At 43.7% G+C, this 12276-nt stretch overlaps 1 protein-coding gene and 1 pseudogene across 2 annotated transcripts; both read left to right on the forward strand.

Moving 5' to 3' along the window:
- The first annotated feature begins 489 nt into the window (after positions 1 to 489).
- Positions 490 to 6465, forward strand: LOC100279828 (uncharacterized). 2 transcript variants are annotated; one of them, XM_020551503.3, is made up of 4 exons: positions 490 to 1533; positions 1624 to 1707; positions 5096 to 5239; positions 6220 to 6465. In XM_020551503.3, exons 1-2 carry the CDS (start codon positions 826 to 828, stop codon positions 1675 to 1677), a joined length of 762 nt encoding a protein of 253 aa, XP_020407092.1. In that variant the 5' UTR covers positions 490 to 825; the 3' UTR covers positions 1678 to 1707; positions 5096 to 5239; positions 6220 to 6465. The 2 variants fall into 2 exon arrangements, with proteins under 2 accessions (XP_020407092.1, NP_001352795.1); NM_001365866.1 differs by lacking the exons at positions 5096 to 5239; positions 6220 to 6465 and having other exon boundaries at positions 574 to 1533; positions 1624 to 1906.
- A 1803-nt stretch (positions 6466 to 8268) lies between these two features.
- On the forward strand, positions 8269 to 10912 carry LOC103653508 (uncharacterized; annotated as a pseudogene).
- The last annotated feature ends 1364 nt before the right edge of the window (positions 10913 to 12276 follow it).

Here is a 12276-nt window from a genome sequence, read left to right on the forward strand (position 1 = left end):
CGGCTTAAAATCTCTGTGACCAATCTAAATTCGAAAATCAACATCGGCGATGATTTTTAGACGTCATGATTTATCTCTTTCAATTGAAAATCTGAAAGCCGCTCGTATCTCCAAACGATTTTATTTTGAATCATGCGTAGGGAATTATTTTCGAGCGAAATCAGATCAGACTCTCGGCCGAGTAAATCGCTCAATTGTCCGTTCATCGGAACTCTAATTCGCTCTGTTCTCGGTAGAGACAAATTTTGCGGGAGCTCTTGTTTCAGAGAAATAAAATAAAGTTTATTTAGCTCCTTAACAATTTCATCAGCATCTGTTTTCTTTCCCGTGCCCGCACGCCACAGCCGACAGCGCCACCGCGTGGCGCAGGCAGTCTGCCACTGTCGCCCATGCTGGCAAGTGGCTTGTCGCCGCTCTCTACGCCAATGGCTGCAGCCGGCCAGTAGATGGCTGCTGCCCACAGTGGCCAATCGGGTGCCAACACGTCCTGTTAAATCAACCAGTCGCCGCTCCCTTCTTCCATTTCCTGGCCGCCAGGCTTCCAACGTACGAAGCCTGTCGTCTTCCTCCCCACGCCATTTCCCTGTCGACGCTCCCTCCTAGCGTCTTCCCCCTTCCTCTGCCAGCGCTCAGGATGCTCTTCGCTTCAGCCATGGATGAGACTCCTACGTGCCACTGCTCCAGCTATGGACACCGGGGCGCCCTTCTCTGGCCCATGGCCACCAGGGAGCGACAGCTCTTCCACTGCTCCCTCACGCCAGCAGCAGATCACTAGCGCCCTTTCTTCCACCTCCGGCCCGCAGGGATCTCCTCCCTCTCCCATCCATGGTCCCCCAAATCTCCAACCGGAGCTCCGAAGGCCGCCTCCCTGGTGCACCTCGCCAGCAGCAGGGATCTCTTCCCTTCCCCAGGCGCAGACGAGCTCCTACCTGTCCCTACGACTTCCATGGCCGCCGGCCCCTGGGAGCTCCATGCTCCACGCGCCCTCAACCATGGCGCGATGTCTCTGCTCCTCCCATCCATGGCGTCCGACCTCCTCTCCGTCTCCTCAAGCAGGTCGGGAACCTTTTCCTGGCGCCCTCCTCTACCGGCCAGCCTCCCCCTTCCCTGCTCTCCCCTTGGATGCGACCTCTCTGCCCAGCGCCACCCCTCCCTTCCTCCCTTTCTGTGGCGAGCGCGGGTTCCCCAAGCCTCGACGCTCGGCACTCTGAACAGGGACGCCCAGATCCTTGCCTCTCTGTTCCACGCACCTGGCCCTACCTCTCCATCAAGCTGCTCTCCAGGCCAAATGTCCCCCATGCTGCCAGCTCTGCACCCATGGCGAGCAGCCCTCCCGGCAGCGAGCTCCTCTGTCGGCCCCCATCCCCTAGCAGCAGGAAGCCTCCCTGGGCGCTTGTTTCCCCGACGCTCGCCCCGTCAACAGACGTCGACCTCGCACAGCAGCAGCGACGCCCTTCGTTGCGTCGCGCTCGCCAGAACGGGCCTCATGTCGTCGATCTACGCAGCGTCTGCGCGTCGTCGTCGAAACCCGCGGTGAGCTCCTTGCTGTCCCGTGTTCCTTGAATTTATAAAATGACTGAACAAATAAATTGTGTAATGATTGTGTATGTTGTTTAATCGCAGCCATTGTCGACGTCACGCCTCGCGCATCGCTCGTCGGCAAAGAGCCCAAACTAATGGCATGCATGCGCGACGCGAGTCGGCCAGGTTGTTCGCCTTGAATGATTCGCGATTTATTTTATTTACGTATTCGGTCGATGATGTGTTTGCATGTTTATATGTGTGTGAAAATATAATTGTATGAATAGACATGTGTAAAGAAGAAAATGAAGTAGAAAAGAACTCGGATGTTTTTATATTTTGATAGGAAAATTATGTGATGCGTTGTTTGATGCGAAAACTAAGTTACAAAATGCGGATTATGTTTTGGGAAATGCATCGACATGTGTTTATGTGAAAAGTGTAATTGTTTTATACAATGTGATGGGATTCGTGATTATATCGGGAGTATATTTATTAATGTGACGAGTAGTTTAGAAAATGCTAGTTTGCGTGGAGGATGAATTATTAAGACATGAGTGTCGGAGTTCATATATTAGTGGTTACGTTACAATGATCGAAGTGTCTTGAGTGCACGCCACCATATGGTTGTATGCGAGACAAGGTTATGTGCACGATGAGTTTAGTAAAAATCCATCGGTGTCACTAGTGTTAAGTTGAGGTTTATTTGCGCGTGGATAGTAATAATGTGTTTAATACCTAGAAAGTTTCTTGAGTGCACGCCACCATATGGTTGTTTGCGTGGAGTATAAATTGTTTTGGCATATAGAGAGGTGGTGACATGCCAAAGTAGTCGTCGCTTCTCTATATTTATAAGTCGAGTCGTAACTATGCGTATTATGCGTTCGTTAAATTATGCGTCACGTATAGTGTATGATTGTTCTCACTATTTTGAGTAGACGCTTCAAGTAAGTCAAGTAGATACAAGTGTGTAATGGAGTTAGTTGTCTTAGGATAAATATTGTAATATACGGTTCGTATGATTTGGTCGATGTGTGAATATACATGTGAATATGTATGTTTATAAAAATGTTGCGGTGTATGTTGTGCCTTAGATAGCGATAATAATAGACAAGCCGACGTGTATGTTATTTAGCGGCTATGTCGTCGCTCTAGTTAGCCGAATTGTTAGATAGCTTGGGTTAAGCACGTAATCGCAATAAATTGCTTGTTGTAGTCTAAATGTGTATGGTTATGACCACGGGTAAAAATTTGTAGTGTTCATGTGATGTCTAAGTGAAAATGCAAATTAGTGTGTGAAGGGCGCAATCGATATACACATCTATACCGGATTTGATTATTGTGGTGAATATGTTGATAATTGTGTATGGTCATTCTAGCGCACCAAATAACTTGTATAAAATTAGTAAGTCTACTTATTAGTCGTAATTTGATTGTTTTAACTCCAACACATGGTAAAGTGTTAGAATGGTTCAATTCTCTAGAACGCGACAATTCTTGAATTAATTAGGAGCTGAATTTTATTAGTTGCTGTTTTGGGCTGCACGCACTGTTTTCGTCGTGCTATTTGTTTAATAAACTAAATTGTGTTTTCTGTAGAAAAGCCATATAGAAAAGTTGTAGATAACTTTATTATCTTACTTGTGTTAAAATTTGACAGCCATAAGTCTGATCGTTTAGGAGTTGTGCTTTTCACAAATTCAGTAACTGAATCTGTCCAATTTCTGTACAGATTTCAGAGATTGAATTGTTTGCTTAAATTAATATTACAATCTGTTCATGGTCGTTAAAAGAAAGTTGTAGATGCTTTTCTTATCTTGCTTGTGTTGAAATTTCATACCCATAGGCCTGATAGTTTAAGAGTTATGAATTTTACAAACTGGTTGTTGTGTTCTGTCCACTGTCAGAACAGATTTCGAAAACTATAATGTTTGATTTGATTAAACCTGTAATCACTTCTTGGTGATTATAAAAGTTGTGTAGTTCTTTTGCTGATCTTCCCAAAAGGTCTTGGATCACTCTTTTTGGTGATCTGAAGATTAAGTTATGGATGTTTAATGTGTGAAGACTGAATCTGTCTAAATCTGGACAACAAAGCCTTCTAATGTCTTCTCCTAAATTGCATATTGAATTAGCTTGAGATGTTTATAAATGATTTGTAGACAAATTCATTATCTTTCCAGAAAGTCTAGGATCACTTTATTTGGATGCCTGAATCTCTAGTTATGGATTTTTAAAGTCGCAAGTCTCAATCTATCCAAATCTGGACAGAGCTGTTGGGTTAACACTTTTTGACCTTTCGAAGTGTTGAATCATGTTGAGGTAAAAATACCAAAGTTGTAGAACAACTTTTAAGCTTTCCAGAAGATTCTAGTTTGCTAGTTTTGGATTAATAATTGAAGAGTTACGATTAAAACAAGTAACTGATGTGCTGTTGTCCTAAAAATCTGCATGTGCGCATTTTATTGTTTAGTTCACCCTTTTTGCTAAAAATATTTGGTTAGCTCTTAATTAGTGTAGACTCGCCATGGCTAAGCTTGAGATAACATATGTGTCCTGTTTTATATGTTCTTTCTCTAGATGATTGTGGATAAGAGTTCCGTAGTTATTAATGCCTATATCCTCTGTTAAACTGGTGTTTGGGATGCTTTTGTGTGATTAATAGAAGAACTAATGAAAAGCCGTAACAATTAAATAAATGCTTGTACGTGTGATGTCGTGTTGCGTTGGTGAATTATAGATAGTAATCATCGTCCTTCCTAGGGGTGGATAACGAGCCAGCTCGGCTCGGCTCGTCCGAGTTCGAGCTGGCTCGTTAAGCTAATGAGCCAGCTCGACTCGGCTCGTTAAGGTAACGAGCCACAGAGTCAGCTCGGCTCGGCTCGTTCACGAGCTCGAGCTGGCTCATTTAGCTCGCGAGCCAGAGCAGAAAAAAATAATATGTACACAAGAATTATTTTTTAGTTAATTTCAAACTAATTTAACAATAGAAAATAGTAATTATACTCATAGTTTCACAAACCACGTCAATATAACACCATATTAGCACAATTCATCACTCATTAATTCACAATTCACATACATATTCATCAGTTTAACCCATAATTATATTTGCATAGACCACATTAATACATAGACATAGTTCATTAATCATTAGTTTAATTCATAGGCCATAGACACCTCACATATATATAACATGTTCATCAATTATTCTGTAAATGATATGCATATAGTTTCGTTTTGCTGGATTATGGTAGCTCGTTTAGTTCGCGAGCTGGCTCGTTAACGAACCGAGCTAGGATGTCAGCTCAACTCATGAAAAAATTCAAACGAGCCGATCCGAGCCGAGCCGAGCTGACCATGAACCGAGCGAGCCAGCGAGCCACGAGCATTTCGTCTAGCCCTAGTCCTTCCAGTGGTGTGATGTGTTGCGCTCGATGAAGTGTAGATAGCTAATGCTAGCAGATGGTTGTTACGGTGTCTTACAATTTAATGTTTAGTTCGCTACTGTGTATTTGTATATCTTGTTCTACTTTCATTATATTCATACATATGCATCTTGCATCTCATTTAGGACCGAGAGATGATGATCGTGCAAGTGATGTGGTGTCAACCACAAGATGCAGTTGGTGGACGACTTGAAGAATGATGGATCTAACATGTGGATGCTCGCCAAGCGAGTGTCATCTAGCAGACACTATCTGATGTTGAATTCCAGGCAAGCCCCGGTTTTATGCATAACCGTTATATATATGCTATTTTACTGCACTTAATGTTTGTAGGCTTGTACTGTGCACTTAAGTGTAGGAGTTGCCTGAAACCCTAGTTGCATGAACTCAGGATTTCCTTTTGAGATGGATACTAGTATGCTAGGTCGAGTAGCTGCTATGCTAAATCAGGATCTCGGTAGAAGTCGAGTGATTTTTCTAGCACTCGCGTGAGGTCAGGAATTGGTTGTATCCATTTTTGATAACAGAATCATGATGGTTTGTGGACACGGATCCATGGGGATGTGTTGTCTATGAGACAAAATTGGAATAAGGATTAACGTGCGGATACCTGTGTCAAGCGTTTGAACGTACTAAACACATGTCGGGAAATATGGTAATTGGTAAGCTTAGTACCCGAGTGAAGCCGGGCGCGGACTTTACCCCTCACTTGTCCTGAGACTAGGTCTCCCATTCTAGATATGGTGGGTACAAGTGCGGCCACTGCACGGCGGCGGCCGGGGTCAGTGGGGCATTGTATGCCAAGGCGGTGAGGCCTGGCCGCGAACGGGGAATCGATGGCGACGGTTGACGTGTGTGGGGGATGGAGTGCCCTGACATGTCGTGTGTTTAGGTTTACCTTGCAAGGTTAAAACTCGATTCGAATTGTCTGCTTCTCGCAGCTAATAAGACTATTTGATCCATTGTACTGCATTGAGTAAAAAGTGGAAATGAGATACTGGCAAAAGATGTTGATTGATATAATGTTTGATACCATGTATGAATAGATAGGTTCTCATCTAGACTAAAATTATTATTCTAGAACATGAAAATCTAAAACTTGATTTTAGACTCAGCTAGTGCTTTTGGCAAACCAAACCCCTCAGCCAAACAGATGTATGTCTAGAGGTAGAGGAGTAGACTCCTCACACCGGGTATGTCTAGCTGAGTATTAGTATACTCAGCCTTGCTTGTGGCATAATTTTTGCAGGTACCTCCTTGATTTGGTTGATGGTGTGACTTGGCCTCCATCCCTGCCACCGGGATAGATGGTCGAGAGGGTTACTGCTTTCGCAGGAGAGGACCAGGAGGAGTAGCGTGGCCGGGCTTCGCCATGTTACTCGGTTTTCTCCATTAGTTATTTCCGCTGCACTAAAAATATTGTTACTGCTCTTGAAACTCCGATAATGTAATCAATATTGATACTTATTAAATTTGTGGTATTATGCTTTATTGTATTTCTCTGTGCCTCACCTTAGAGTGAGCTAGTGGTATTCGATCCTGGATAAGTGGCTTTATCGGACTAGATCCGAGGGACTGACGAGTTATTCCGATTTAAGTGTGTTGTCGCCTCTAAGGGTGCGACTTGGGCACTTAAGCTGGAATAATTCGGGCGGTTCCGCCACAGCTGGTATCGGAGCGAGTACTAGTACAGAGAAGTCAATAAGTCATGATTTCCAACCTTTTCTGAAGTAAAACTTGCTTAGAAACCATGTTGGATAGATGTCAGGACGATAAGTTAGACCTAGGACGTGAAGCCCTAGTAATAGATGGGTAGCTAGGTGGCTATTTATATAGGCCGTAAAGGCTACTATTACTACTACTATTAGGATGTTGTAGAAGCACCCGAAAAGTAGTTAGGTCTGAGAAGACGCCTAGAATGAGCATGCATCATGATTGTCGCATCATTGTCTCTTGTGCATCAACATGCTTCTCTCACCTTTATTACAATAACAAGAAATTGTGAATAATGTGTTGTATTGCTATGAACTGCAAAAAATGTCTTATCCTGTGTGTCATGATAGTCTTGACTAGGTTGTGTTATGTGTTTCTCTTGTCTTGCTATCTAGGTGGTATTGTAATTGTTCAACCCTTTTGCCAATAAAAATTGTTGCCTGTTTTGCCCATAAAAAGACCCCCTTCTCCAAACAATCTAGTGGTTCCCAAGTGAAACTTCAAAAAAAAATTATGCTTCAGTTGGTATTTTCTAACCTTTGTGTATCTTACCCTTGAAGTGACACCTGCACAACTTATAGACCCCATGGTTTGACCCCTAAATCGACTAAAGCTTCCTTGTGCACTTGTTGTGTCAAAAAAATTGTTTGGTGTCTAGTCACACAAACCTTATCAAGGACTTGTTTCTTTCCATAGATCATGTCCCGAATCTTCATAACCTTTCTAGTGCTCACCCTAATCGATCTCATGTGACTACCTCTCTTTTCTCCTGGATATGGTAATCTTTTTCTTGTGAATCATGTTGTGGCTTTATCATCCGAATCTCTGGATCTTTCATTGATTTTGCCCCGTTATCTGGTTATCTGCTATAACCATTTCTAAAGTATCGGATGTTGATCTTGCCTAAATCTCTCATTTCTAGTCATTTTCATACTCCCTTCTCCGAGGATCATGATGTTGTTTTATCAATTTTATCTTTAAATAGTGTATCCATTTAGTTCAATGGATGTTGCTGTTGTCTTGGTTCTCTCGTGTCTCTGAGAAGCTCAGTAATCATGATCTCTTGAGTGCTTCCTTCTCGTATCCCATCTCGTACTAATCTCTGGCCTGGTAATCTTCGTGTTGATCATAAAATAGTTCTCTGAGTTGAAGAAAAATCTCATGTGATGCTCTTTTGCCGGCAATCTCTGCTTCAACTCCGATCACATTCTTATTTTCTGAGCCATATTCTCATGGGCTCCATCTATCTGTGCTATGTGGATTTCTCATTGGTTACGTTTGGTAATGGTGTTATGACTAACGACCGATGGTGCCGCGACGAAACTGAGAGCCTTCTATGGTGCACACATGGTTGAGCTGCTCGGCACGCGCTGGTATCACGGTTTATAGTCGTGATCCATTACGAGACTATACTGATATGCTATCTTTTGTGAACATTCACTCAGAGTGATCGCTGCATTTTGTCTCAACATGTCGCGATATTCTATCCAAATCTATCTTCAGTATCTTGTAAGATACCCTCTCATGAATTTGCATCTATTTTCAGTCTAGGAGTTACATGCTTCTCCACCCTTAAAGATCCTCATTCGAATCTCGGGACGAGATTCTTTTAAGGGGGAAGGCTGTGACACCCCAGGTGTCTATTTCATGTTACGCAATTCATCCCAATCTCGGATGCTCGGTGAAAATTTATATTTCTCACTCACGTATGTCTCTGACTATCCAGACTATTCGTACACATTTCGCTGAATTCAGAGTTTTTCAGTCTTATAGAAGGTCGAAATTGGAGCCTGTTAAATTTTTTATTCTCGACGCAAATGCAAACTCGAAAATCAATCTCGATTTTTAAATCTCGTCTAAAGCTCATTTATTCAACGCTCGACAGTTGCTAGTCGAGCTGTGTCCGAATCCAATTTCTCGATACTCGATCTATGTCCAGAAATTAATCGGAGTCCGTACTCTCAAGCGGAACCTCCAATGTGTCGTCCTCTAATAAATTTTTATCCAACTCGGCTTAAAATCTCTGTGTCCAATCTAAATTCAAAAATCAACATCAGTGATGATTTTTAGATGTCGCGATTTATCTCTTTCAATCGAAAATCTGAAAGCCGCTCGTATCTCTAGACGATTTTATTTCGAATCATGCGTAGGATATTATTTTCTAGCGAAATCAGATCAGACTCTTGGCCGAGTAAATTGCTCAATCGTCCATTCGTCGGAACTCTAATTCGCTCTGTTCTCGGTAGAGACAAATTCCGCGGGAGCTCTTCTTTCAAAGAAATAAAATAGAGTTTATTTAGCTCCTTAACAATTTCATCAGCATCTATTTTCTTTCCCGTGCCCGCACCCCACAGCCGATAGCGCCATCGCGTGGCACAGGCAGTCTGCCACCGCCGCCCATGCTGGCCAGTGGCTTGTCGCCGCTCTCTGCGCCAATAGCTAGAACCGGCCAGTGGATGGCTGCCGCCCATGGTGGCCAATCGTGTGCCAGCAATGTCCTGTTAAATCAACCAGCCACTGCTCCCTTCTTCCATTTCCTAGCCGCCAGGCTTCCAACGTACGCAGCCTGTCATCTTCCTCCCCACGCCATTTCCCTGCCGACGCTCCCACGCCATTGCTCTCCCTCCTGGCGTCTTCCCCTTCCTCTGCTAGCCCTCAGGACGCTCTTCGCTTCAGCCATGGATGAGACTCCTACGTGCCTCTGCTCCAGCGATGGACACTGGGGCACCCTTCTCTGGCCCATGGCCACCAGGGAGCGATAGCTCTTCCACTGCTCCCTCAAGCCAGCAGTGGACCACCAGTGCCCCTTCTACCACCTCCGGTCCGCAGGGATCTCCTCCCTCTCCCATCCATGGTGCCCCAAATCTCCAGCCGGAGCTCCAAAGGCCACCTCCCTGGCGCACCTCGCCAGCAGTAGGGATCTCTTCCCTTCCCCAGGCACAGACGAGCTCCTCCCTACCCCTACAACTTCCATGGCCGCCGGCCCCTGCGAGCTCCTTGCTCCACGCGCCCTCAACCATGGCGCGATGTCTCTGCTCCTCCCATCCATGCCGTCCGACCTCCTCTCCGTCTCCTCAAGCAGGTCGGGGCCCTTTTCCTGGCGCCCTCCTCTACCAGCCAGCCTCCCGCTTCCCTGCTCTCCCTTTGGATGCGACCTCTCTGCCCAGCGCCACCCCTCCCTTCCTCCCTTTCCGTGGCGAGCGCGGGCTCCCCAAGCTTCGACGCTCGGCGCTCTGGACAGTGACGCCCAGATCCTCGCCTCTCTGTTCCACGCACCCGGCCCTACCTCTCCATCGAGCTGCTCTCTAGGCCAAATGTCCCCCATGCTGCCAGCTCTGCACCCATGGCGAGCAGCCCTCCCGGCAGCGAGCTCCTCTGTCGGCCCCCATCCCCAAGTAGCAGGAAGCCTCCCTAGGCGCTTGTTCCCCCGACGCTCGCCCCGTCAACAGATGTCGACCTCTCGCAGCAGCAGCGACGCCCTTCGCTGCGTCGCGCTCGCCAGAACGGGCCTCACATCATCGATCTGCGCAGCGTCTGCGCGTCGTTGTCGAAACCCACGGTGAGCTCCTCGCTGTCCCGTGTTCCTTGAATTTATGAAATGACTGAACAAATAAATTGTGTAATGATTGTGTATGTCATTTAATCGCAGCCCTTGTGACGTCATGCCTCGCGCATCGCTCGTCGGCAAAGAGCCCAAACTAATGACATACATGCGCGACGCGATTCGGCCAGGTTGTTCGCCTTGAATGATTCGCGATTTATTTTATTTACGTATTCGGTCGATGATGTGTCTGCATGTTTATATGTGTGTGAAAATAAAATTGTATGAATGGACACGTGTAAAGAAGAAAAGGAAGTAGAAAAGAACTCAGATGTTTTTATATTTTGATAGGAAAATTATGCGATGCGTTGTTTGATGCGAAAACTAAGTTACAAAATGCGGATTATGTTTTGGGAAATGCATCGATATGTGTTTATGTGAAAAGTGTAATTGTTTTATACAATGTGATGGTGTTCGTGATTATATCGGGAGTATATTTATTAATGTGACGAGTAGTTTAGAAAATGCTAGTTTGCATGGAGGATGAATTATTAAGACATGAGTGTCGGAGTTCATATATTAGTGGTTACGCTACGATGATCGAAGTGTCTTGAGTGCATGCCACCATATGGTTGTATGCGAGACGAGGTTATGCGCACGATGAGTTTAGTAAAAATCCATCGGTGTCACTAGTGTTAAGTTGAGGTTTATTTGCGTGTGGAAAGTAATAATGTGTTTAATACCTAGAACTCTTAGTCGATAGTATAAATTGTTTTGGCTTATATAGAGAGGCGGTGACATGCCAAAGTAGTCGTCGCTTCTCTATATTTATAAGTCGAGTCGTAACGATGCGTATTATGTGTTCGTTAAATTATGCGTCGCGTATAGTGTATGATTGTGCTCACAATTTCGAGTAGACGCTTCAAGTAAGTAAAGTAGATACATGTGTGTAATGGAGTTAGTTGTCTTAGGATAAATATTGAAATATACGGTTCGTATGATTTGGTAGATGTGTGAATATACATGTGAATATGTATGTTTATAAAAATCTTGTGGTGTATGTTGTGCCTTAGATAGCGATAACAATAGACAAGCCGACGTGTATGTTATATAGCGGCTATGTCGTCACTATAGTTAGCCGAATTGTTAGATAGCTTGGGTTAAGCACGTAATCACAATAAATTTCGTGTTGTAGTCTAAATGTGTATGGTTATGACCGTGGGTAAAAATTTGTAGTGTTCATGTGATGTCTAAGTGAAAATGCAAATTAGTGTGTGAAGGGCGCAATCGATATACACATCTATACCGGATTTGATTATTGTGGTGAATATGTTGATAATTGTGTATGGTAATTCTAGCGCACGAAATAACTTGTATAAAATTAGTAAGTCTACTTGTTGGTCATAATTTGATTGTTTTAACTCCAACACATGGTAAAGTGTTAGAATGGTTCAAGTCTCTAGAACGCGGCAATTCTTGAAGTAATTAGAAGCTGAATTTTATTAGTTGCTGTTTTGGGCTGCACGCACTGTTTTCGTCGTGCTATTTGTTTAATGAACTAAATTGTGTTTTCTGTAGAAAAGCCATATAGAAAAGTTGTAGATAACTTTATTATCTTACTTGTGTTAAAATTTGACAGCCATAAGTCTGATCGTTTAGGAGTTGTGCTTTTCACAAATTCAGTAACTGAATCTGTCCAATTTCTGTACAGATTTCAGAGATTGAATTGTTTGCTTAAATTAATGTTACAATATGTTTATGGTCTTTATAAGAAAGCTGTAGATGCTTTTCGTATCTTGCTTGTGTTAAAATTTCATAACCATAGGCCTGACAGTTTAAGAGTTATGAATTTTACAAACTGGTTGCTGTATTCTGTACACTGTCAGAACATATTTCGAAAACTATAATGTTTGATTTGATTAAACCTGGAATCACTTCTTGGTGATTATAAAAGTTGTGTAGTGCTTTTGCTGAGCTTTTCAAAAAGTTTTGGATCACTCTTTTTTGTGATCTGAAGATTAAGTTATGAATGTTTAAAGTGTGAAGACTGAA

The sequence above is a fragment of the Zea mays genome, chromosome 4 (genome assembly GCF_902167145.1).
Source record: "Zea mays cultivar B73 chromosome 4, Zm-B73-REFERENCE-NAM-5.0, whole genome shotgun sequence".
Taxonomy (NCBI): Eukaryota; Viridiplantae; Streptophyta; class Magnoliopsida; order Poales; family Poaceae; genus Zea; species Zea mays.

Excerpts from the sequence above, each read along its gene's own strand:
- LOC100279828 (NM_001365866.1), top strand. The coding sequence starts at position 947 with ATGGCCGCCGGCCCCTGGGAGCTCCATGCTCCACGCGCCCTCAACCAT. Across the intron at positions 1,534-1,623 it reads CGTCGTCGTCGAAACCCGCG|CCATTGTCGACGTCACGCCT; the intron begins GTGAGCTCCTTG and ends GTTTAATCGCAG.